General features: G+C 42.8%; 1 protein-coding gene across 1 annotated transcript; it reads left to right on the forward strand.

Moving 5' to 3' along the window:
- The first annotated feature begins 1708 nt into the window (after window positions 1-1708).
- Window positions 1709-27230, forward strand: LOC114556707 (complement C3). Its single transcript, XM_028579744.1, has 20 exons — window positions 1709-1784; window positions 6698-6904; window positions 8117-8192; window positions 8336-8495; window positions 9100-9186; window positions 13927-14077; window positions 16351-16436; window positions 18681-18758; window positions 18867-19022; window positions 19220-19282; window positions 19433-19514; window positions 19647-19695; window positions 19820-19910; window positions 20159-20248; window positions 20335-20437; window positions 20589-20678; window positions 22763-22855; window positions 22968-23051; window positions 26662-26803; window positions 27002-27230. Exons 2-20 carry the CDS (start codon window positions 6748-6750, stop codon window positions 27030-27032), a joined length of 1869 nt encoding a protein of 622 aa, XP_028435545.1. The 5' UTR covers window positions 1709-1784; window positions 6698-6747; the 3' UTR covers window positions 27033-27230.
- Window positions 27231-27628: the final 398 nt, after the last annotated feature.

Raw genomic sequence — 27628 nt, forward strand, 5'->3', positions numbered from 1 at the left:
CCGCCGGAGGTGTGAGTTGAAAGTCTGTCGGACAGGGGCCTCCTCCAGACGTTCCCAATTTACCCGCACTACACGCTTGGGCTTACCAGGTCTGTCCAGAGTCTTCCCCACCCCTGACCCAACTCACCACCAGATGGTGATCGGTTGACAGCTCTGCCCCTCTCTTCACCCGAGTGTCCAAAACATACGGCCTCAGATCAGATGAAACGATTATGAAATCGATCATTGACCTTCGGCCTAGGGTGCTCTGGTACCAGGTACACTTATGAGCATCCCTATGTTTGAACATGGTGTTCGTTATAGACAATCCATGACTAGCAGAGAAGTCCAACAACAAACAACCACTCTGGTTTAGATTAGGGAGGCCGTTCCTCCCAATCACGCCTCTCCAGGTGTCTCCATCATTGCCCACATGTGCGTTGAAGTCCCCCAGCAGAACAATGGAGTCCCCCACTGGTGCCCCATGCAGGACTCCACTCAAGGTCTCCAAGAAGGCTGAATACTCCGAACTCCTGTTTGGTGCATATGCACAAACAACAGTCAGAGTTTTCCCCCCCACAACCCGCAGGCGTAGGGAGGCGACCCTCTCGTCCCCTGGGGAAAACTCCAACGTAGCGGCGCTCAGCCGGGGGCTTGTGAGTATCCCCACACCCGCCCGGCGCCTCACACCCTGGGCAACTCCGGAGAAGAAAAGAGTCCAACCCCTATCCAGGAGTACGGTTCCAGAACCGAAGAGACTGTGCGTAGAGGTAAGCCCCACCAGATCTAACCGGTAGCGCTCCACCTCCCGCACCAGTTCCGGCTCCTTCCCCCACAGAGAGGTGACGTTCCACGTCCCCAGAGCCAACGTCTGCTGCCCGGGTCTGGTCCGTCGAGGCCCCTGACCTTCACTGCCACCCATGTGGCAGCGCACCCAACCCCAGCGGTTCCTCCCACAGGTGGTGGGCCCATGGGCTGGAGAGATGGGAGCTACGTAGCTTGTTCGGGCTGTGCCCGGCCGGGCTCCGTGGCAAACCACTCGCCGACGAGCCCGCCGTCTGGGCCTGGCTCCAGACGGGGGCCCCGGGCTGGGAGACCCTACCAGGAGCACAAAGCTCCAGACAACACAGCCCTCAGGTTCACAGAGACACACAAACCTCTCCACCACGATAAGGTGATGGTTCACGGAGAGGTTTTAAATATTATTTTTTCTAAAATTATATTTTAAATCCCAATATATCGCCTTACACACAGTATTGAAATACATTGCAATATATTGAATCATGACCCATGTATTGTGATATGTATCGTATCGGCAGATTCTTGCCAATACACAGTCGTAGAAGGAAAACAAATATCTTTTTAGAATTAATTAAAAAACTGTATCAGTGTTTTAAAAATTAACTGTAAATATGAAAGACAAACAGAATAACAAACTATAATATTTAAATCAAATTAAGGCCATAATTGTATTTTTTTACACACCAGCTGATATTGTTCCAATGGTTGTAATTTGTAATGTTTGTCCTCACTGTTGCTTTTCCAGCCTGAAGGCGTACTGGTTAAATCTCCTCAGATTATAAATCTAGACCCCATTACTAAAGGTGTAGGTGAGTTTACCCATTAAATAGCCACATTATGCAGTAATTATGTAATATAATATTTTCACCATTTGCTACCTGATCTTCCAACTTGCCCACTGTTTCTCCCTTTAGGTGGTAAACAACAAGTAACTCTCAACAGTGGAATTCCTGAAAAAGATTTGGTCCGAAATGCACCTACTAGCACACAGATCTCAGTGACAGGTCAGATATTATGTTATATTCTTGCATGTTATGGAATACAGTGCCTGTACAATGAACTCTGCGTAGGTGCTTGTTGGTACTGTATTGTTCTTAAAGGTCCCATGGCATGAACATTTCACTTTATGTTTTTTAACATTAATATGAGTTCTCCCAGCCTGTCTATGGCCCCCCCCCCAGTGGCTAGAAATGGTGATAGGTGTAAACCGACCCTGGGTATCCTGCTCTGCTTTTGAGAAAACTAAAGCTCAGATGGCGTCATAAGTGGAAAGGTTACCTCCCCTTTCTCTGCTTTGCCCACCCAGAGAATTTGGCCCACCCATGAGAAAGAGAGAGATCATCGTTTTCAAACAAGCAAAGTGGCAGTTGGCCACACCCCCACCCTTCACCTTGCCCCCCTCTCTCCTCCTCAATAGCATTTAAAGCTACAGACACAGAAATGGCACATAATAAGGAAAGCTCATTGTGGGACTGGCTCTAGTGGCTGGAATTCTGCACCAAGGCTGAATTATGGAAAAGAGACTTCAGATACAGTATTAGGAGACCACTAAGGTCTATATAAAAGAGACTTCAGATACAGTATTAGGGGACCACTAAGGTCTATATAAAAGAGACTTCAGATACAGTATTAGGAGACCACTAAGGCCTATATAAAAGAGACTTCTGATACAGTATTAGGAGACCACTAAGGCCTATATAAAAGAGACTTCAGATACAGTATTAGGGGACCACTAAGGTCTATATAAAAGAGACTTCAGATACAGTATTAGGGGACCACTAAGGTCTATATAAAAGAGACTTCAGATACAGTATTAGAGGACCACTAAGGTCTATATAAAAGAGACTTCAGATACAGTAGCAGGGGACCACTAAGGTCTATATAAAAGAGACTTCAGATACAGTATTAGAGGACCACTAAGGTCTATATAAAATAGACTTCAGATGCAGTATTAGGGGACCACTAAGGTCTATATAAAAGAGACTTCAGATACAGTATTAGGGGACCACTAAGGTCTATATAAAAGAGACTTCAGATACAGTATTAGGGGACCACCAAGGTCTATATAAAAGAGACTTCAGATACAGTATTAGGGACCACTAAGGTCTATATAAAAGAGACTTCAGATACAGTATTAGGGGACCACTAAGGTCTATATAAAAGAGACTTAAGATACAGTATTAGGGGACCACTAAGGCCTATATAAAAGAGACTTCTGATACAGTATTAGGAGACCACTAAGGCCTATATAAAAGAGACTTCAGATACAGTATTAGGGGACCACTAAGGTCTATATAAAAGAGACTTCAGATACAGTATTAGAGGACCACTAAGGTCTATATAAAAGAGACTTCAGATACAGTATTAGGGGACCACTAAGGTCTATATAAAAGAGACTTCAGATACAGTATTAGGGGACCACTAAGGTCTATATAAAAGAGACTTCAGATACAGTATTAGGGACCACTAAGGTCTATATAAAAGAGACTTCAGATACAGTATTAGGGGACCACTAAGGTCTATATAAAAGAGACTTCAGATACAGTATTAGGGGACCACTAAGGTCTATATAAAAGAGACTTCAGATACAGTATTAGGGGACCACTAAGGTCTATATAAAAGAGACTTCAGATACAGTATTAGGGGACCACTAAGGTCTATATAAAAGAGACATCAGATACAGTATTAGGGGACCACTAATGTCTATATAAAAGAGACTTCAGATACAGTATTAGGGGACCACTAAGGTCTATATAAAAGAGACTTCAGATACAGTATTAGGGGACCACTAAGGTCTATATAAAAGAGACTTCAGATACAGTATTAGGGGACCACTAAGGTCTATATAAAAGAGACATCAGATACAGTATTAGGGGACCACTAATGTCTATATAAAAGAGACTTCAGATACAGTATTAGAGGACCACTAAGGCCTATATGAAAGAGAATTCAGATACAGTATTAGGGGACCACTAAGGTCTATATAAAAGAATCCAAAGAGCACCATGTCATGGGACCTTTAATGTTGTTATTAGGGATATGACCACCTCTACTGGTTGCATTTTAGTTTGGTTTAATTGTTCCTTGGGTTCCTTGTTCCATTGAATATATATATATATATATATATATATATATATATATATATATATATATATATATATATATACAACCTGTGTTGGAGTTTACCCCGTGGACGAGAGGGTCGCCTCCCACGCCTGCCTGGGGTTGTGGGGAAAACTCTGACTGTTGTTTGTGCATATGCACCAAACAGGAGTTCGGAGTATTCGGCCTTCTTGGAGACCTTGACTGGAGTCCTGCATGGGGCTCCAGTGGGGGACTCCATTGTTATGCTGGGGGACTTCAACGCACACGTGGGCAATGATGGAGACACCTGGAGAGGCGTGATTGGGAGGAACGGCCTCCCTGATCTAAACCAGAGTGGTTGTTTGTTGTTGGACTTCTGTGCTAGTCATGGATTGTCTATAACGAACACCATGTTCGAACATAGGGATGCTCATAAGTGTACCTGGTACCAGAGCACCCTAGGCCGAAGGTCAATGATCGATTTCATAATCGTTTCATCTGATCTGAGGCCGTATGTTTTGGACACTCGGGTGAAGAGAGGGGCAGAGCTGTCAACCGATCACCATCTGGTGGTGAGTTGGGTCAGGGGTGGGGAAGACTCTGGACAGACCTGGTAAGCCCAAACGTGTAGTCTTGCGGGTAAATTGGGAACGTCTGGAGGAGGCCCCTGTCCGACAGACTTTCAACTCACACCTCCGCGGAGCTTTTCGTGCATCCCTGTGGAGGCTGGGGGCATTGAACCCGAGTGGACAATGTTCAAAGTTTCCATTGCTGAAGCTGCGGCGAGGAGCTGTGGTCTTAGGATCTAGGTGCCTCAAGGGGCGGTAACCCACGAACACCGTGGTGGACACCAGTGGTCAGGAAAGCCGTCCGACTGAAGAAGGAGTCCTTCCGGGATATGTTATCTCGGAGGACTCCGGAGGCAGTTGCAGGGTACCGAAGGGCCGAAGGGCTGCAGCCTCTGCCGTGAAAGAGGCAAAGCAGCGGGTGTGGGAGAAGTTTGGAGAAGACATGGAGAAGGACTTTCGGTCGGCACCAAAGTGTTTCTGGAAAACTGTTCGCCACCTCAGGAGGGGGGGAGGGGGAACCATCCAAGCTGTGTACAGTAAGGATGGGACACTGTTGACCTCCACTGAGGAGGTAATAGGGCGGTGGAGGGAGCACTTTGAGGAACTCCTGAATCCGACTAATCGCCCTCTATGTTAGAGGCAGAGCTGGAGGATAACGGGGATTGTCGCCGATTTCCCAGGCGGAAGTCACTGATGTAGTCAAACAACTACACAGTGGCAAAGCCCGGGGATTGATGAGATCCGTCCAGAAATGCTCAAGGCTCTGGGTGTGGAGGGGTTGTCCTGGTTGACACGCCTCTTCAACATTGCGTGGAAGTCTGGGACGGTGCCAAAGGAGTGGCAGACTGGGGTGGTGGTTCCTCTTTTTAAAAGGGGACCAGAGGGTGTGTGCCAATTATAGGGGTATCACACTTCTCAGCCTCCCTGGTAAAGTCTACTCCAAGGTGCTGGAAAGGAGGGTTCGGCCGATAGTCGAACCTCGGGTTGAGGAGGAACAATGCGGATTCCGTCCTGGTCGTGGAACAACGGACCAGCTCTTCACTCGCAAGGATCCTGGAGGGAGCCTGGGAGTATGCCCAACCGGGTCTACATGTGTTTTGTGGATTTGGAGAAGGCGTATGACCGGGTCCCCCGGGAGATACTGTGGGAGGTGCTGCGGGAGTATGGGGTGAGGGGGTCTCTACTCAGGGCCATCCAATCTCTGTATGACCAAAGTGAGAGCTGTGTCCGGGTTCTCGGTAGTAAGTCGGACTCGTTTCAGGTGAGGGTTGGCCTCCGCCAGGGCTGCGCTTTGTCACCAATCCTGTTTGTAATATTTATGGACAGGATATCGAGGCGTAGTCGGGGTGGGGAGGGGTTGCAGTTTGGTGGGCTGGGGATCTCATCGCTGCTCTTTGCAGATGATGTGGTCCTGATGGCATCATCGGCCTGCGACCTTCAGCACTCACTGGATCGGTTCGCAACCGAGTGTCAAGCGGTTGGGATGAGGATCAGCACCTCTAAATCGGAGGCCATGGTTCTCAGCAGGAAACCGATGGAATGCCTTCTCCAGGTAGGGAATGAGTCCTTACCCCAAGTGAAGGAGTTCAAGTACCTTGGGGTTTTGTTCGCGAGTGAGGGACAATGGAGCGGGAGATTGGTCGGAGAATCGGGCGCAGCGGGTGCGGTATTGCATTCAATCTATCGCACCGTTGTGACGAAAAAGAGAGCTGAGCCAGAAGGCAAAGCTCTCGATCTACCGGTCAGTTTTCGTTCCTACCTCACCTATGGTCATGAAGGCTGGGTCATGACCGAAAGGACGAGATCCAGGGTACAAGCGGCGAAATGGGTTTCCTCAGGAGGGTGGCTGGCGTCTCCCTTAGAGATAGGGTGAGAAGCTCAGTCATCCGTGAGGAGCTCGGAGAGAGCCGCTGCTCCTTGCGTCGAAAGGAGCCAGTTGAGGTGGTTCGGGCATCTGGTAAGGATGCCCCTGGGCGCCTCCCTAGGGAGGTGTTCCAGGCACGCCCAGCTGGGAGGAGGCCTCGGGGAAGACCCAGGACTAGGTGGAGGGATTATATCTCCAACCTGGCCTGGGAACTCCGGATCCCCAGTCGGAGCTGGTTAATGTTGCTCGGGAAAGGGAAGTTTGGGGTCCCCTGCTGAGCTGCTCCCCCCAATGACCCGACACGGATAAGCGGACGAAGATGGATGGATGGATATATATATATATATATATATATATATATATATATATATATATATTGTGCGTGTGTATGTGTGTGCAGGGAGAGAACAAGTTTCTACGCTGGTGGAGAACGCCGTTAGTGGGAACTCTATGGGTACTCTGATCGTCCAGCCCTGGGGGTGTGGAGAGCAAAACATTGCTAGGATGACCCTACCAGTCATTGCAGTCACATATTTGGACAAAACCAACCAGTGGGAAACTGCGGGCTTTCAGAAACGTAACGAAGCCCTCCAACACATCAAGACCGGTGGGCTCAAAGATGTATTTATTTGCACAGATACCAAAAATCTTAATAAACTTAGCACAAAAAGTAAGGAAATTTGTGTGTTTGTGTATGAAATTTCATATTCATAAATCCATGCTTTAAGGTATTATAATTCCTTAATTAAGTCTCGGAAATGCTGTAAAGATATGAAATGTATGTCTGCGTTTAAACTACATGAATATTTAAAGCTGCGAATGTTTTTGTCAAAGCGTGTAGAAATGTAGATGAGATGAGAAGAGATGTCTGTGTTTGTTATAAACTTAGCACAAAAAGTAAGGAGATTTGTGTTTGGTAGATTATTTCTCTGTGGTAACAATGCTTTTTGGCAATACAGCTTATACTGTTAGAAAACCTGTTTAGTTCCCTTTCAAATGGTGCCCCATTGTAAGGAACATGCATTTTTGGGATGAGCAGCATTCCTGGGTATGTGGGTTACGCCCATGAATAATTTGTCAAATGTTCTCTGCCAATGCCAAACAGCTCATTCTGCCATTGACTTGTTTGGTGGATTGGATGATTGAAGTTTGAAGAAACATAACATAACATATTGGCAATTTAATAATTTATTCATTTCACAAACAGAAGCCTAAGTAGCATGTGGAAGAACCATACATAGCCACAACAGCCTAGCATCTCCTCCTCGTGCTGGTCACCAGCCTGGTCACACACTGCTGTGGGATGTCATAAATCAGCCAACGTGGTTGTGTTGGTCACTCTGGCACGGAGAGCAGGCCAAAGCTGATCCCACAAGTGTTCAATGGGGTTGAGGTCAGGACTGCTGGCAGGCCTGACCTCAACCCCATTGAACACTTTCCAGGCTTTCCAACGGTATAAGATTTATTGCCAAAAAGCATCGTTACCACAGAGAAATAATCTACCAAACACAAATTTCCTTACTTTTTGTGATACGTGTAGTTGGTTGATTCCCCTCTGTGTGGGATTTTAAAGTTTCTGATTTGTAGACTTGGTATCAAAAAGTGTGGTAGACAGTAATGCATGCCATCCCTGACCCACATGTACAAGCTAGGGACACTGAGAATTAATAGTCTCAAAGCATCACATAGACTCATAGACAACCATGTCTTAACCTAGATTGTCAGTAAAAACAAAAACCTATGCCAAATATGCTATAATCACAGAGAAAAAAATGTAACAAGACTTCCCAAACTGGTTGTGTGTGCTGTTTGTGTCCAGGCTACCAGAATGAGCTTAACTACCGTAAAAAGGATGGGTCTTTTGCTGTTTGGGAGTGGAGCGAGAGCAGCACCTGGTGAGGCATCTAAACATCCATGATACATAATTGTTTACACATTCTCCTCTAACTTAGATCCTGACTATGTGACAATGGTGTATTACATCTGCATGTACATGAAACTAAAGTATTACACATTCTCCTCTCCTCTCCTCTCTAAGGCTGACAGCGTATGTTGCCAAGGTGTTTGCCATGGCTGACAATCTGGTGGCAGTGCCAAAAGAACACATCTGTGAAGCCATCAAGTTTCTGATTCTCAGGGCACAGCAACCTGATGGCTTGTTTCAAGAAGTTGGAACGGTTATCCTTGGAGGGATGATTGTGCGTATACTGATTTCATTGACATCCAATCTTAATATACGATGAATACAATTACATATATGGGAAACACTTTACAATAAGGGTACATCAATTGCATTACTTAATGCATTAATAAGCATTAATTAACTGTTAATTAAGGTGTCTAATAAACATTTAATAACAATGCTCATGTTTGCTCATGTTAACTAAGGTATTCATTTATGTATTATGTATCATTAGTTAATGCCTTAAATAACTGTTAATCACAGTTAACTAAGGTGTCTATTTTTTACCATGTTATTAACTGTTAGTCAAGGCTTAATATTGATAATGATTTAATAGACACCTTTATCAACTGTTATTAACAGTTAGTTAAGGCATTAACTAATGGTAAATAATGCATCAATTAATACCTTAGTTAACATGAGCAAACATGAGCATTGTTAATAAATGTTTATTAGACACCTTAATTAATGGTTGATTAATGCGTATTAATGCATTAAGTAATGCTAATTGATGTACCCTTATTGTAAAGTGTTACCCATATTTGAATATGAAAAAATATGTGTGTGTGTGTGTGTGTGTGTGTGTGTGTGTGTGTGTGTGTGTGTGTGTGTGTGTGTAGGGCGCAGCAGATTCAGATGCCTCCATGACAGCCTTCTGCCTCATTGCCATGCAGGAGTCTCGCACACAATGTGCTGCCTCTGTTAATGTGAGTACTTCATCTGCAAACAATGGTTTTTCTTTTTCCCTCACCTCTTTCATTTCATTTACGGACAACTCAACACACTGTGCGTCCGCTTTCCATTGAAGATTTTAGTACCGCCTCAGCGTGGCTGGTCGTCAAAAGCGACTGCCGTGGGCGTGGCGTTGCATCCCCCCGACTCATTTCCTGGTTCTCCTTCTCCATAAACAACATGAAATCAAGGAGAGAGTTAACTTCTCCTGTTCCAGATTTCCCACCGTGGTCAGAAAGAACAGGGGAGACACTTTGTTTCTCTCACTATTTGACTCTAGAGTCACTACTCACTCCAGAGATAATCGCCGTCACTCTCTCACTGATCCCTTGCTCTATCGCCCACTCCCCCCACACACACACACACACAGACACACACACACACACACTGGCTCGTCACACACACCAGCAGAGAACAAAAAGAAAGGCACCATGATATGACATGACCTACTACAACTATCATTTGAAGTCACTATTCCATTATCTTTAAAGTGACTATTATTGACTATTAAAGTGAAACGCTGCTTCCTGCTGAACCCTGCTGCTTCCTGCTGCTTCCTGCTGAACCCTGCTGCATCCTGCTGCTTCCTGCTGCTTCCTGCTGAACCCTGCTGCTTCCTGCTGCATCCTGCTGCTTCCTGCTGCTTCCTGCTGAACCCTGCTGCTTCCTGCTGAACCCTGCTGCTTCCTGCTGCTTCCTGCTGAACCCTGCTGCTTCCTGCTGAACCCTGCTGCTTCCTGCTGAACCCTGCTGCATCCTGCTGAACCCTGCTGCTTCCTGCTGAACCCTGCTGCTTCCTGCTGCTTCCTGCTGAACCCTGCTGCATCCTGCTGAACCCTGCTGCTTCCTGCTGAACCCTGCTGCTTCCTGCTGAACCCTGCTGCTTCCTGCTGAACCCTGCTGCATCCTGCTGAACCCTGCTGCTTCCTGCTGAACCCTGCTGTGTCCTGCTGAACCCTGCTGCTTCCTGCTGAACCCTGCTGCTTCCTGCTGAACCCTGCTGCTTCCTGCTGAACCCTGCTGCATCCTGCTGAACCCTGCTGCTTCCTGCTGAACCCTGCTGCTTCCTGCTGAACCCTGCTGTGTCCTGCTGAACCCTGCTGTGTCCTGCTGAACCCTGCTGTGTCCTGCTGAACCCTGCTGTGTCCTGCTGAACCCTGCTGCTTCCTGCTACGTCCATCCATGCTCTGCCGTGCCATGCTACATCCTATAACGCCCTGCAGTGCCCTGATATGACATGAACTAATACGACTATCATTTGAAGTCACTGTTCCATTATCTTTAAAGTGACTACTATTGTCACTGTTGATCACATCCCCAACCGGCACCGTCAGACACTTCCTACCAAGAGTCTGAGTCTGTCCGAGGTTTCTTCCTAATAGGGAGTTCTTCCTCGCTGCTGTCGCTCTGCTTGCTCTTGGGGGAATTATTAGAATTGTTGGGGCTCTGTAAATTATAGAGTGTGGTCTAGACCTACACTATCTGTAAAGTGTTAGGGCCCGAGCGCCGACAGCGGCGAAGGCCTTATTGAAACTGAAGGAATTTTTCCCGTCAAATGAATTGGCTTTTTGAGGGGCTTAATATATTCAAAAACTCACCAAATTTGGCGGTCGCATCAAGTCTGGTGAAAATTTACGTATTTTAAGGGTTTCGGGAATAGGCGCACCAAAAATGGCTCGCTAGCGCCCCCTAGAAAGTTAAAAAAATTGAGCCCCTGAAGTGCGTTTAATGTAGACTCACGAAACTTGGTAGACATATGTTACATGTCAACATGTACAAAAAACTTCATTAGAGCCATACCCTAAACCCAACAGGAAGTCCGCCATTTTGATTTCAAAGTTCGAAATTATTGCGATTTCCACATGTCGTACTTTAACGAACTCCTCCTAGAGATTTCATCCGATCAACTTCAAACTCGGTCTGAGCCATCTTAAGATGTTAAAGATGAAAAGTTGTTAAAAGAAAAACTTTTCGTCAAAGGGCGTGGCCGTGGCGGGGCGGCCATTTTGGGCATTTTGCCGCCGAAACAGGAAGTGGGTGTAACTCGAGTGTACGTTGTCCGATTACCTCGAAACTTTTCAGGATTCATAAGAGTCCAACCCTGAGGACAAATAAAGGCCGATATTTACTTAAAGTCATAGCGCCCCCTAGTGGCAACAGGAAGTAGGCCTAAAAGTCAAGGTGCTATACTTTAACGAACTCCTCCTAGAGATTTCATCCGATGGACTTCAAACTTGGTCTGTACCATCCCAACACCTTAACGATGAAAAGTTATTAAAAGAAAAACTTTTCGTCAGACGGTGTGGGCGTGGCGTGGTGGCCATTTTGAGTGTTTAGCGATGAACAAAGAAGTTCTTGTAACTTGTGTGTACGTTGTCGTATCTGCCCGAAATTTCTCATGATGGACAAGGGTCCAGGCCTGAGGACACCTACAGGCCAAGATTAACTTTTGGTCATAGCGCCCCCCGCTGGCAACAGGAAATCTGCCTTATATGAAAAACTTCATCCGATTTACATAATACTCAGAATGTGTGGTCTACGTGTGATACTGATCCGCCCCCTATAATATGACCACGCTCACTTACTCAGGCCACACCCCCTTTCATAACATTTGAACCGTTTAAGGTAGAGTCTTGTCTGAGGTGTCATTGAACTCAGCACAGACTTCCTTTTTAATTGGTGATGGTTTGACCCGCCCCCTAAGCTTTAGCCACGCCCCCTTTCATAACTAATGACCCATTTGATGTAGACCCTTTTGTGAGGTATCCCTGAACTCAGCAGAGACTTCCTTATTGATTGGTGATGGTTTGGCCCGCCCCCTATGTTTAAGCCACGCCCCTTTTATAACTAATAACCCGTTTGATGTAGACCCTTGTGTGAGGTATCATTGAACTCAGCAGAGACTTAATTTTTAATTGGTGATGGTTTGACCCGCCCCCTATACTTTAGCCACGCTCCTTTTCACAGCTAATGAACCGTATAACGTAGAGTCTTATGTGAGCTATCGTTGAACTCAGCAGGGAGTTCCCTTTTCATTGTTGACGATTTGCGGCGTCTGAGTGCCGCGCAAATGCACGGTCACAAGGAGCGGCATCTGCCGGTAACCCCGACACGCACAGAGGCGCGAGGGCCCATCCATCGCTGCTCGCAGCTTTAATTATGATTTGATACTAGAAATAAAATTGAAATGAATTGAATTGAATTGAATAGAAGTATAAACATCAGGCCACTTGTATGAAAAAAGAAAGCTCTGCGTGGAGCCTCTGCAGGACCAAGAAAACCTTTGTTTCAGAAGAAGCTGGAGGCAGCAAAAAAAACACCGCTGGCTAAACTATTTAAAAATGCTGGGTTGGTTCAGGACCCCCCCATCTGTCTCTAGCAATGACGATGCAGTGATCAGTGATGATTCTTTCTGACCAATCTTTAGTCTGCAGGTTTTTACGTCACCTTTTGGTATCGCCTCAGCTCGCTTGGAACCTCGATTGAGGTGGTACTAAAAAAAGTACCTGTTAGCAGGTACCAGGGACTTTTTATCAGAATGGAAAACCAAAAAAGGCGAGTAGAGTCGAGGCGAGTAGAGCATGTACCATGTAATGGAAAAGCGCCATTAGTTGTTTTTTAAACATTATTATTAGCAACTTATGTTAATGTAGTTGTCATGATGTGCTCTTTGGCCTTGGAATTAACATTTAGTTACCACTGTAGGTAATGTTTCTCAGACATGCTAATGATTGCAGCCTACTTTTTTTTTTACCTTTATTTATCCAGGTAAAGTCGATTGAGAACCACTTCTCATTTGCAACGACGACCGGTCACATTCACACAGTTCCACATTCATATCAGAAGCTGCCCAGTACCACCACAGTCTGACCTGATCACATTCATACTGGAAGCTGCCCAGTACCACCACAGTCTGACCTGATCACATTCATACTGGAAGCTGCCCAGTACCACCACAGTCTGATCTGACCACATTCATACTGGGAGCTGCCCAGTACCACCACAGTCTGATCTGATCACATTCATACTGGAAGCTGCCCAGTACCACCACAGTCTGATCTGATCACATTCATACTGGAAGCTGCCCAGTACCACCAAAGTCTGATCTGCTGGCCACTGAGCAGCTCCACTGGAGCGGTTGGGGTCAAGGGGCCTTGCTCAAGGGCACCACAGTCAGAGCAGATAAAGACATGGTTTAATCAATTCCTTACATTTTTCTTTTGTTAATTCAGTTTTAGAATTGTTTAAAAAAAACTGCTTGTATGAAGACTCTCGCTCCGACCACATTCCCATACTGGATCAAAAGGTCCCCGGCTCCCCAGAGTGAGGGGTCTAGTGAATGGTCAGTTTTGCTAAAAGGATTCTTTTGAAGCAATTGACACATTCAAAATGGAGACTCTTCTACAGTCTACATCTCTTTTAAATAATGTAGCAGATTAACAAAGACATCCCATTTTCACACCACAGACACCTCTCTGACACGAGTGGTGCTTAATGAGGCCTCGTTTTTGCAGTAATGTGATTGTTGACATGTCAAAGTGAGGCACCAAAATATCTTGCTGCCTTTCAATCCAGTCTCAGCTATTGTCCAAGGTTAAAATGTTATGGTAACCTGAACAGAAGTAGATATTTGAAATAGATGCACTATTGTTATCTGACCCATCTGACAGCCTTTTATGCTTACACTCTGCTTCCTTTCTTTTCCTTCTGTCCAGAGTCTGCCAGGCAGTATAGACAAAGCAGTGAACTATCTGGAAAGGCGTCTGCCCCGCCTCACCAACCCTTATGCTGTTGCCATGACGTCGTATGCCCTGGCCAATGAAAACAAACTGAACAAGGAGATCCTCTACAAGTTTGCTTCCCCAGGTGTCATCACACAGCAACATTCTTAAACTAAACAGAACTGATAATGTTATTTTTCAGCCATATAGTGTCCTGCCTAATAGCCTAGAAATATAGACCACCCTAGTGGCAGCAAATGTAATCTAGTAATCTAGCAACTCTCCGTTGACATAATGAGGGCAGAGTTGCGAGAGTTCTGCATGAATTCCCCACTACTTGAAAACAAAGAAGATGGCTGCTGCTGCTGGAGAACAGTGATCTTTGGAATCAGCTTTGGCCGCGGCTCTGGAAGACTTGGAGTTCAGCTTTTCTTTGAGAAAAGAACAAAGAATGGCACTGAAGTCATTCTTAAAAAAGGAAGATGTGTTCATAGTTTAAAGTTGAATCTATCAACCAGCGTTGCTCTGCCTGGTTGTAGCGCTATCCTATTGGTGCAGAGGGAATTTGAAAGACAACCGTTGATCCCGCCCCTCGGATTGAGCCCTGCCAATGGTGAGTTCCCAGACCCAACATCTGGATGTGGGTCTGGCTTGTCACCGGCAATTTCCACTGGATGCGGAACGTCTCCGGAACGTCTCCAGAACGTCGACGGAGTCATCAGGTTTCCATTAAAGTCAGTGTGTGTATTTCCACAGACTGCAGAACGTCTGCGTCCCGACTCCGTCCCAGTTCCGTCAGTCCGCAGAAGATACGCAGAGCTTCTATTGCTGACGGACGATGGAGAGCTCCACAGCAATTCAGCACACGGCAGATAGTGCGGGACAGGAAGTGGAGCATAAACAAAATAAATATCCGTGCTCACGGCGGATCATATTTCCCTGCACTACACCTTGAAAACACAGCACAGAGTCGTTTCCCCTCTACTCCTCTGGATGGAAACTAACTGTTGTTGGTTTTGTGGTTCTATTCTACGTGAATTCTCGGTCAGTCATGGCCACAACAAATCCGGACCTGGTGGGGATTGACGGACGGCGGAGCACGCAGCCGGCACGCAGCGGAGCCGGTCCGCAGCCGTTACGCATCTAGTGGAAATCCCCGGTCAGGCTACCTGCTTAGTACGTATTGGTAAAATCTGAATGTAGCAATGGCAGAATAAAAATAACAATGATTAGCAGTAGTACTTTTAAACCACCTCAATACTAAATAGAGCCGACAACATATGGGATTTTAGCTAGAATCCAACTATATTAAACAAAGAACAGTTTACCTCTATTCGGCCTGACTTCTCCCGTGGCTCTCCTGCTTCTAAAAAGAGTGGGCACAGCAGATGTTTCCCCAAACCCTTGCTATTACCTCCAACCATCTCTGAATGCTTGACCTTGCTGTAGTCATCTTTGGTGAGAATTCCCAGTAATAGTTGGGGATTTTAACATGACATGGAGCCATTGTTTGCACTGTTCTATACCTGTTGGTAATCGGTGGTAGCTTACAGTCATTACTCAGTCCTCTCTTCTTCCTGTAGCTGCTGCATCCAGGCACCAAACACCATGGAGGCAGTTTGTGTATTTGTTGTGTATTTATTCTGTAATCGGTTGTCTGATCAAAGAGTAAAATATAAGAGGCACCTTTCTAACTTTTTGTACACAGAGCCGCAGGTTTGGGAATAGACCTCAACAGTCCCGCCCACAGCTGGTTCCAGAAGTTAAAATCCCATTGATTTTCTCCATGAAGATTTAGATTATCAGCCATAATGTCTAAACCATCTGAAGTAGACTGACCACGAGCTACGTGGTTGTAAAACGAAAGTTTATTTTCCGGTAGAAGAAGGAACTGTTCCCGAACCCCACGGGGGGGTGAGGGCCACAACATCATGGCCTCCAACACAACTCAGCAAAGACTGTTCTTGCTCGGGCTTTAACTTCTGGATATACGGCAGCTTTGCCACAATGGACCAAATGGTTTCACTCTCATCTTTCTCCGCCACCATTACGGAACAACAACTCAAACTAGCGCACAACCTCAACGTCATCGTTCTCAGCCACTCCCTCTGTTCACTGATTGGACCGGTAAAGATTGGCCAGAAAAAAACCAAGACTATACCGCAAAGTAGACGGAGTATGGAAGGAAAATGAACATTGAACGGATGTCAATGTAGCATGCACTGAGGAATTTATTACTTCAATTGACTACATTCAGTCGGGCTCTCATGTAGCCTGTATGTTCATTTCTTACAATTTACTTTATTTTTTTCTATAAAATTCAATATTTTAAGATCAGGAATTGGGAATTATTAATGAATTAATCTTGTTTCAGGTAAAGCATTGTAACATAAAGATATTTGTGTATGTCTTCCTCAGATGGGTCCCACTGGCGAATACCTCAGGGACACATTTACACACTGGAGGCCACAGCTTACGCTCTTCTCGCTCTGGTCAAGGCCGAGGTGAGCATCTCCCACTTGAGTATGTCTAATCAGGACTCTGACAGCAAACATACAACTGAGTCCTCATCCACGCTACCTCACTGAAAGGGTAAAAAGGGTCTCTAAGTAATGATACTGCCTCAGTTTTACACTTTTTAATGTCACTCTATGTAACTTTTAGACCCTGTTTACACATACATTGTTATTTAGAAAAACTGAGACATTTCCCTTTTTTTTGTGCCCTTTGTTTACACGCAAACAGAGAATTGGCCTCTGAAAACAAGTCTTTCTAAAAACTGTGGCCAGAGTGGAGATTTTGGAAATCTTGGAGAAAATTTCTCAGTTGCACAAATCCTTTATTAGAACATTTGAAAAACACACTTAGGAGAATCCAGTTATTTAACTACTGCAATTACAACATGAAACATACTTTAATGTGCACAATCTCCACCTCCAACATTGCCAAAAGACAATGAACACAATTCTGCAGAAAATATGACAAGTTATCAGAACTTAAAATAAATATACAGTATATACATAAATATGCCAAAAATATATACAATTATAAAAAAATGTACAAGAGCAGAGAGCAAAAATAATGTAAAATATTAAGAATAATATACAAATAAAATATAGAATAACTATTCTAAATAGCACAAATCCTTCATCACACAAATGGGAAAATGCACTAAAGATAATCTAATTATTACACTATAGCACTAAGAATAAAAAAAACACAAACTAAAACTTAAACCTGACCTTTCTGGCCTTCCTTTATGCAAAATCATCAATGATGTCATCATATGAAATCTGCTCCCCTATTGAGTGATTGATATTGATGACGGCGAGGCCAGTGAGCTGTTCCTGGGACATGGTGACCTCAGGTATGACTTGATCATCTTTAGTTTTGAAAAGCTCCTCTCTGCTGGAGCCACAGTGACTGGCAGAGTAAGTGCAATCATGAGAGCAGTCCAAAAGTTGGAGGAGATCTCCAATAGATCCTTATCATGCATAAAAGTAGAGTGTGGTCTAGACCTACTCTATCTGTAAAGTGTCTCGAGATAACTCTTGTTATGATTTGATACTATAAATAAAATTGAATTGAAATTGAATTGAATTGAATTGAAAAGTGATGAGCTCAAGGAGGTTCATGGTCCCCTGTGGTCTCCCGTTCCCCCATTTCTTCCATTTGCAAGACCCTGAGGTGAACTGTCCCCTGCGCCCCCCTCCCCTTTTCCTTTTTCACACGGCTTCTGTGCACAAGTAGGCTACGTCTCGCTGCAGCCCGCAGGAGGCGGTTGTCCCCGCCTACCTGCGGGCTGCAGCGAGATTCTCCTCTCTCAGCAAGCAGGGCGCCTGCAGCTGCACAGGACGCCAATTTGCCAATTCCCCACACAGTGAAATGATAGATAACAGAAAACCACTTTGCGGCGCAGAGGATTTTTTTTTTTTTTAAGTTCTCGTGCCGCCCCCCATGTGAACATGAAAAAATTCCACCCCAGGCGGCGGCCCGGTTTGCCTGTGCCAAAACAGTTACTGTCGATACAAAGACGCCAAGTATGGATCTGTTATTATATATGTGTTGGTCAGTTTGTCTGCTTGCCAATCCCATTTTTTGCAATAAATTTTTTACTGGCACCTTAAGACAAAACAAACTCCACAACGTGTAACAGGCAATAGCAGATGGTGCACTGAACAGATACACAGATTCAGTCTGATATTTGCGCTGCTGCGCTTTTTCATAGGCTGATAGTTGATGATTTGGCTTTGTTATTGCAGCAATAAAGTTGAATTGAGATGAACGAACAAAGAATGTATCTTTTAAGGTAACACTTTATAATAACCATCATTAATAGATGGTAAATTGATAGTTAATTAATCTTAAGTTTGTCATTTAACTGTTAGCAAACAGTCATTTTACTGTTAACTAACAATGAAATTATAAAGAATAATGTTTACTAACTATTAGCAGTGCTGTAAATTAACAGTTAATTGTTAAACACATTATATTCATCATATACTATATTAGGTATCGGTTAATTATTTAAAAAAATGTTTGTAAACCTTTTAAGAAACCATTTTTAAAACATCTATAAACATTACTTAGATAGACACTGAAGAAATTACACTTTGCTGCAATGTAAAATATTAAGTGTCCAGCTTGTATAACAGTGTAAATGTGCTGTCCCCTCAAAATAACTCAACACACAGACATTAATGTCAAACAGAGAATTTCAACCATTGACTTGTCTTCTGTTAATAAAGGCATTTGAAGAAGCCAGACCTGTTGTGAGATGGTTCAACAAGCAGCAGAAGGTGGGCGGAGGCTTTGGATCAACTCAGGTAACACAGACTGCTCTCTCCATCTTATTATCCTGCAGCTTATGTTAGCTCATAACCTATTTTTCTTCTAAATCTTGTTCCCGTCCTTCACTCTTTCTCTCTCTCTAGGCTACTATAATGGTGTACCAGGCTATAGCAGAGTACTGGACTAGTGCTAAAGAACCAGAGTATAATCTGAGTGTGGACATCTTTATCGAGGGCAAGTCAAAGCCTGACAAGTTCAACTTCAACAGGGACAACCACTACGCCACCAGAACATCTAAAGTCAGAAAACTCACAAACACACACGCACTTAGTGGCTCATTAATATCATCATTCCTGATGTTCTCTGGCTGCTCCGCTGGGGATGGGAACCGCGTTGCCTTGCAACACGCGGTTCACATGCCCCCTCGGGCTACTGATCCCTGACTGTGTGTGTGTGTGTGTGTGTGTGTGTGTGTGAACGTGTGTGTCCCCCACAGATCAATGATATAAACAGGAATGTGACGGTAATTGCCACGGGTACAGGAGAAGCAACAATGAAAGTAAGTAGACGTTATTACTGAGTTTTATCCTCAGTTGATTATTGATATCTCTTTTGAATCTCAGAAGAGCCCAAAGATTTGTTTAATCATACATTTTTAAAACAGATGTCTATGAGTTCATCACATATAAAGATTGTATCTGTCTGTCAGATGGTGTCTCTGTATTACGCTCTGCCTAAAGAAAAGGAAAGTGACTGTCAGAAGTTTAACTTGTCAGTGGAGCTCCTGCCAGGTAATTTTGGTTCCCTCTTTCTTTATTCATCATTATGTGTTGTTTAGGTACAAACAACATAAGGTACCTTACCTTATGAGAAACGAATAAACAAAATACTCAATTACTATATACATTATTTTGCTCTTGCAGAGAAAATGGAGGAGGATAAGAAAACATACAAGCTGAAAATAGAGTTTTTGTGAGTATAATCAAGAAGTCATGAGTGTTGTTCGCATAATTTTAAAATCTTAAAGGATTTTATATTTTTTTATCTCCATCTTTTTTATGCTGTTATTCAATTATTCCATCCATCCTATTTACAGGTATAAGGACAAAGAGAGGGATGCAACCATGTCAGTCCTGGATATTGGCTTACCAACTGGCTTCACCGTTAACACAGCTGACCTGGACTTAGTAAGAACATCCAGATACTTGTTATGTATCCACATCCACATACATACATATATACACACACACATATATATACATATATATATATATATATATATATATATATATATATATATATATATAGTATATATATATATATATATACAGTATATATATATATATTGGGAGGAACAAGATGTTTTAGAAAGGTTACAAAGTTATCTGACTCTGTGTGTGTGTGTGTGTGTGTGTGTGTGTGTGTGTGTGTGTAGTTGTCTAAAGGAAAAGCCCGCAATATTGCAAAATATGAGATGAACACACTGCTGTCAGAAAGAGGCTCACTCATCATCTACCTGGACAAGGTGAGACATCACTGTTTCCTTCCTCTGTACTTTTTCTCTCTGCCTTGTTCTTCCTTTCATTATCTCGGTCTCCCATTGGTCCACAGGTTTCTCACACACACACAGAGGAGATTGCTTTTAGGATCCATCAGGAGATGAAAGTGGGATTCACACAACCAGCTGCTGTGTCTATCTATGATTACTATGACCGTGAGTCTCAGAGACACTTTGAACACATATGATGCCTTCATGTGTATTGCTGCCAATAGATGTCAGAGTAGATACAATGGGATAAGCTAGCATTATTACCTTTTAAAAAAATGTAATGTACATTTTGTGAAATCTTTCTTTCCCATTGCAGAAAGACATTGTGTCAAATTCTACCATCCAGAGAGGAAAGCTGGAGAGCTACTGCAGCTCTGTACAAGTGATGCATGCAGATGTGCAGAAGGTAACCAGGATGATGTCAAAGTGACCTAATCCGTTGTTTGAAAACATATATTTGTTATATATATATATATATATATTTGTTAACACTAACATGGTGCTTCATAGATAAAGCTTTGATCGATTATGTGGGGCGTATCATCCTACATTGTCTGTAAACTGCAGCAATTTATTATTATACCTCAATAAAGTTGGGGGACTTAAGGCCAAGAGAAGATTTAACAAGATTAAGAGTCTACAGTCATGCTAGTGGCTCTTAGAGGCTGTACCAGTGGTGTAGTCTACGTGATACACAGGTATGCGCAGTATACCCACTAAGAAAAATCTCCAGGATTTCCATATACCCACTTAAACATGCCCAATGACACGCAGAAACATACTTTCCATTATATGTTTGATATATTTTGAATTGTCATTTTTGTTTATGTTCTTTTTTCTTCTTCACATAGGCTAAATAAAGGTATTTCCACCGTAAATTGGTGCATAAAAGTGTATCCGAATGCAGGAAAAGAAGTCTTTGACGCTCAAAATAGCCCTGGGGAGGCACCCAGACCCCCCACTATGATTTGCCCCCCTCTCCCTCCCCCAAAGGCAGATTCTGGCCAATATAGCCTCTATATACAGTAAAGTATACCCAAGACAATACATTTCAATCAGGAGAGACTTTGTTGCAGATGTGCAAAGATTTGTTGTACAAATGTGTGATAAAACATGTACAGACTTTGGACATTAGACTCCATCATTATGAAACGATATATATTTAGGGGGTTAGAAAGCCAGAAGCTGATCCCCCGATGGAGTCTAGAGACTGATGGTGGTGTGAGGAACCCGAATACCAAACCAAGGAGCCGATGGCAGTCTTGCCGGAGGATGAACCAGGAGCTGTGTGAGAGGAGACCGGAGGAGCGAGGGGAGGAGGGTTGTGCTCTTAGCCTGAATGACAACTGAGCAGCAGAGAGAGACAGGTTTAAAACAGGGATGTCATGCTGTGATTGGCTCGTGAAATTCAAGGCTGCTTCTGATTGGTTAGATAAAAGTGAACGCCTTTAACAGCTGTTCAGTTTTAGAAGAGAGAGAAATGTGATTAAGTTAAGAAGTCTTACTGCAAGAATTTACGCCATTAGACTACACCACTGGGCTGTACCTATGAACAGCAGCACTTTTGGGCTAAATGCTAATATGCTCAAAATGACAATGATGTCACATATTGGTTGTTGGTTAGTTGGAAATGTCATTAATTTTGCAGTAGTAGGGTCTTGAACATGAACATTGCACAAATTAAGATTTTTAAAAAAGCATTTCAATAAAAGAAAAAAAATTCAGAACATCACACAAGTGATGACAATGTACCTAGGAAAATTCAAATGTCTGAATCTAATTTAATGGCAATCCATCAAATAGTTGTTGAGACGTGTTACTAAAAGCTAAAAATGTAAACCTGCTGGTGGCCCTACAAGAAAAGTCAGGGAATCACCAAAGTCATTCAAATTTATCCTCTGGGCACCTTTCGTATCTCTACCGGATATTATGGAAATCAATCCATTAGTTGTTGAGATTCTTCCATCTGGACCAAAGTTGTGGGATCACTGACCGACAGACAGACATGGTCACTATTAGTTGCAAACTTTGCTAAAAATGATGCTCAAACCATGATGACATCATCAGGATTGTTCTTTCAGAGTACTGAACCAATGGGGCTACAGAGGACAACGTATAAGCATTTTCTTAGGCTGAGTAGTACTACTTGAGATGGTACAGTATACTGTAACTCCAGTAGAATGCCTTTTTCAAGGAGGTGAAGGAGATGGCTGTGGAATAAAATGGTTTTTAGTAAATTACCAGATTGTAAATTGTTAAATAATCATCACAATGTTCCATTAAGGCAAAAGGAACCTGCAGGATCAAGTATTGTCAGCGGGCTAGCTAAAGAATAGCTCATTATAATACTTAAAACAAAAAACAACTCACTAACGTACTTAAATTGTGTATCAGATACAGTTGCACTCACCCATCAACCCATCCACACACATCCACGTGTGCTTTTTTGATCAGTTGTGTATTTACGTTGTGCCTATTGTGTATTTCCAGAGAACTGCAGTATGCAGAACAAGGAGAAAATCACCAATGAGGAGCGAACAGCTAAGATCTGTGAGAGTACACAGACCAGCATAATAGATTTTGGTAAGAGAGTGTGAATGGATTGTATTTATAAAGCACTTTTATCCCAACAAATGATTGTATGTTAGTGTGAGTAAGTGACCTTACAATCTGCTAACAACTTGTCTGTCCTCAGCGTACAAAGTGAGACTGGAAAGTTTTGAAGAAGCTTTGTCCACTGACATTTACAAAGGGAAGGTACTGGAAGTCTTCAAAGAAGGTATTTATCTTTGAACTGCCTGAAATGTACAAGACACTGATGGTTTTCCAAGGTCCCTTAAAAGGTGATAGTGACATCATTTGTTTTCCTCTTTCTGAAATGGTTTGGGCACAAATATATATTGAATCTCAATGGTGTTTCCAATCAGACAGAAAAAATATTGTTTAAAATGCACTTAAATGCTTTCTTGCAGAGAGTTAGATGAGAATGAAGCTACCTCTAGCAGCCAGCTAAGTTAGCTTGTATTGTCAAGCAACCAGCGGACACTCCAGACGTTATTGGCCTTGCCAAGAAATTGACCAGTTGACCCCCTTAAAAATGCAAATTACACACATATACATATACATACATACACATATACATACAGTGAGGAAAATAAGTATTTGAACACCCTGCTATTTTGCAAATTCTCCCACTTAGAAATCATGGACGGGTCTGAAATTGTCATCGTAGGTGCATGTCCACTGTGAGAGACATAATCTAAAAAAAAATCCAGAAATCACAATGTATGATTTTTTAACTATTTATTTGTATGATACAGCTGCAAATAAGTATTTGAACACCTGAGAAAATCAATATTTATATTTGGTACAGTAGCCTTTGTTTGCAAGTACAGAGGTCAAACGTTTCCTGTAGTTTTTCACCAGGTTTGCACACACTGCAGGAGGGATTTTGGCCCACTCCTCCACACAGATCTTCTCTAGATCAGTCAGGTTTCTGGGCTGTCGCTGAGAAACACGGAGTTTGAGCTCCCTCCAAAGATTCTCTATTGGGTTTAGGTCTGGAGACTGGCTAGGCCATGCCAGAACCTTGATATGCTTCTTACAGAGCCACTCCTTGGTTATTCTGGCTGTGTGCTTCGGGTCATTGTCATGTTGGAAGACCCAGCCTCGACCCATCTTCAATGCTTTAACTGAGGGAAGGAGGTTGTTCCCCAAAATCTCGCAATACATGGCCCCGGTCAACCTCTCCTTAATACAGTGTAGTCGCCCTGTCCCATGTGCAGAAAAACACCCCAAAGCATGATGCTACCACCCCCATGCTTCACAGTAGGGATGGTGTTCTTGGGATGGTACTCATCATTCTTCTTCCTCCAAACACGGTTAGTGGAATTATGACCAAAAAGTTCTATTTTGGTCTCATCTGACCACATGACTTTCTCCCATGACTCCTCTGGATCATCCAGATGGTCATACTTAAGACGGGCCTGGACATGTGCTGGTTTAAGCAGGGGAACCTTCCGTGACATGCATGATTTCAAACCATGACGTCTTAGTGTATTACCAACAGTAACTTTGGAAACGGTGGTCCCAGCTCTTTTCAGGTCATTGACCAGCTCCTCCCGTGTAGTTCTGGGCTGATTTCTCACCTTTCTTAGGATCATTGAGACCCCATGAGGTGAGATCTTGCATGGAGCCCCAGTCCGAGGGAGATTAACAGTCATGTTTAGCTTCTTCCATTTTCTAATGATTGCTCCAACAGTGGACCTTTTTTCACCAAGCTGCTTGGCAATTTCCCCGTAGCCCTTTCCAGCCTTGTGGAGGTGTACAATTTTGTCTCTAGTGTCTTTGGACAGCTCTTTGGTCTTGGCCATGTTAGTAGTTGGATTCTTACTGATTGTATGGGGTGGACAGGTGTCTTTATGCAGCTAACAACCTCAAACAGGTGCATCTAATTTAGGATAATAAATGGAGTGGAGGTGGACATTTTAAAGGCAGACTAACAGGTCTTTGAGGGTCAGAATTCTAGTTGATAGACAGGTGTTCAAATACTTATTTGCAGCTGTATCATACAAATAAATAGTTAAAAAATCATATATTGTGATTTCTGGATATTTTCTTTTTAGATTATGTCTCTCACAGTGGACATGCACCTACAATGACAATTTCAGACCCCTCCATGACTTCCAAGTGGGAGAACTTGCAAAATAGCAGGGTATTCAAATACTTATTTTCCTCACTGTACATACATACACATACATATATACATATATATACATATATACATATATACATATATATACACATATATATATATATATATATATACACACATATATACACATATATATATATATATACACATACATATATACATATATATATATATATATATATATATATATATATATATATATATATATATATATATATACATATATATATATATATATATATATATATATAAACACATATACATACATATATATTTATATATATATATATATATATATATATATATATATATATATATCAGGGCTGTCAGTTTAACGCGTTATTAACAGCGTTAACCAAAAAACTAATTTTAACGCCGTCAATTTTTTTATCGCGAGATTAACGTTCTTTCGGATCTAGCTAGACCAGAAGCAAAATTACGAATCCCACTATGGCCACGCCAAGACCTGCCATACGAAGCAGCTCGATTGGTTGCAATTAGGCATTTCACCTTGAGTGGTTAAGGCTAGGATAGCCGATTGGTCAGGGGACAGGACCTGAACCAATGGGGTTACGTTACCTTGGACGCCTGGCCAATAGTAGTGATTGAAGGGCCGGTATTTCGCAGACCGGAAACAAAACAGACACACGCCGCGCCCGCACACACTTGTTTGGGCTTGTGAGCCGCGTAGCTAGTAGGCTGGTCACAGCGATTAGCTTCAGAGCGAGTAGTGACACTACAGTCAGTGAGAGAACCAAAGAGTCTCCTCTGCAGGAGAACTTACCCCCCTCCTTGAGTATATGGAGAAGGACAACCAGGAAATGAGTCGGGGGAAACTGTCTATGGGGAAATGCAACGCTACCAAACTACACCCACGCCAGTCACTATGACAACCAGCCATGCTCACCTCAGGCATGAGGCAGTACTATCTGCAATGGAAAATGGAGGTAACAGTGTTACACTGTGTGACAGATTATTAGTTCCAAGTGTGAATGTTAGTGTGAAATTGAACACTAATGCCAATGTTGTTTTACCTGGTTTTACCTTGTTGTTTACCTGCTCAGGGACTACAGGTGGAAATTAGCAATTGTTGCTATAACCTGGCCCAAGACATATTCTCTTGTTTAACCAGTTTGGTCATGGGATATTTGTGCATTGTCCCTGTTTCAAATAAATCAATTTCCATTCCATTTCCATTTCAATAAAAAAATTATTTGCACAAAGCAAGCCAATCCACTTTTCCATGTTGATAAGAGCATTAAAATGAGAAAATATAATGGGACAAAAAGAAGTCAAGGGACATTTAAAATAGATAAAAATGTGTGATTAATTGCGATTAATCTATTAATCTATATATATATATATATATTTATATATCTATTGGTAATTGGATTTTGTTCTTTGTGCAGAGCCATGCTAGCCATTTTCCCTTGTTTGCAGTCTTCATGCTAAACTAACTTCCATGTAAGCTACACAGTCATAAGAGTGGTTTCATTAGAGGTATCAATCTAACTCTCGGCAATAAGGCAAATAAGTATTTCTCCAAATGTCCAACTATTTCTTTAAGAATGATTTCACTGGGAATATGAGAATACAACACAAATATTTTGTACTGCACCTTTAGCTATGCATTTAATCCTTACCTTTTCTCTGTTCTCCTATACTTGAATTACAGGAAGTACTGATGTGGGTCCTAAGAATAAACAGCGCACATTCCTCCGGTATCCCCAATGCAGGGAGTCTTTACTTCTGGAGACGGGCAAAACCTACCTTATCATGGGCACGTCCAAAGATATTCACAGAGATGACCATCAATCGTAAGTTTGTTCTTTGTGTGGATGTGTGTCGAGTTTGCATTTCAACATTTTACTGTTTTTTTGTGAATCAAAGCCTTTCTTGTACTCTAGCTTAAGTGTTACTGTCACTATTGATAGTGATTGTGGGAAGAGATCAAGAGGCTTTTAATGTTGTGTAACAGTGTTACAAATGTGTATTTTTCACTGTGGTCTCCTCAGGTATCAGTATGTGCTTGGAGAGAGAACCTAGATCGAGTACTGGCCCACAGAAGCTGAGTGTCAAACTGAGGAACACAGAATCACCTGTTTGGGCATAGAGGAGATGGTTCAACTGTACGAGATCTTTGGGTGTCAGCAGTAGTGAAACTCAAGAAAAGAAAATTGTTTTTGATTTTGCATCATTCTTATTATGTAAAACATTCCCTGCTATGGATTATGATGGCTTACAATGTTGCACTGTATTGATTAAAATGTAATGGTCTTAAAGGTGCAGTAGCAAATCTTTATAAAACTAACTTTCTGTCATATTTGCTGAAACTGACCCTGTGTTCCAGTAGAACTACATGAAGCAGGTCATTTAAAAAAAAAAAAAATCTCTCCTCTGGCACCATCTACAGCCTGTAGTGAGATTTGCAAAAATCCACCTCTCCTTGTTCAGATGCACTAATCAGGGCCGGGGGAGGTGTCTAACTGCGTGTCAATCACTGCACATGCACTCGCACTCATTCTCCTTTGTGAGGGTGTTGAACAGAGGTTCAGTTGGAAATCCATAAACAGTTAAAACTATATTACTGCTTATAAATGTATTAACCCCAAAACAGCTAAAACTATATTACTGCTTAAACA

Source organism: Perca flavescens, chromosome 6 (assembly GCF_004354835.1).
Source record: "Perca flavescens isolate YP-PL-M2 chromosome 6, PFLA_1.0, whole genome shotgun sequence".
In the NCBI taxonomy this organism is placed as follows: domain Eukaryota; kingdom Metazoa; phylum Chordata; class Actinopteri; order Perciformes; family Percidae; genus Perca; species Perca flavescens.

What these genes read in the sequence shown, in the direction of transcription:
- LOC114556707 (XM_028579744.1), top strand. Translation starts at nt 6,748, where the DNA reads ATGGGTACTCTGATCGTCCAGCCCTGGGGGTGTGGAGAGCAAAACATT. An exon ending in CCTCCAACACATCAAGACCG is followed by an intron (nt 6,905 to 8,116) that starts GTGGGCTCAAAG and finishes GTTTGTGTCCAG; the next exon opens with GCTACCAGAATGAGCTTAAC. An exon ending in TGCATGCAGATGTGCAGAAG is followed by an intron (nt 20,679 to 22,762) that starts GTAACCAGGATG and finishes GTGTATTTCCAG; the next exon opens with AGAACTGCAGTATGCAGAAC.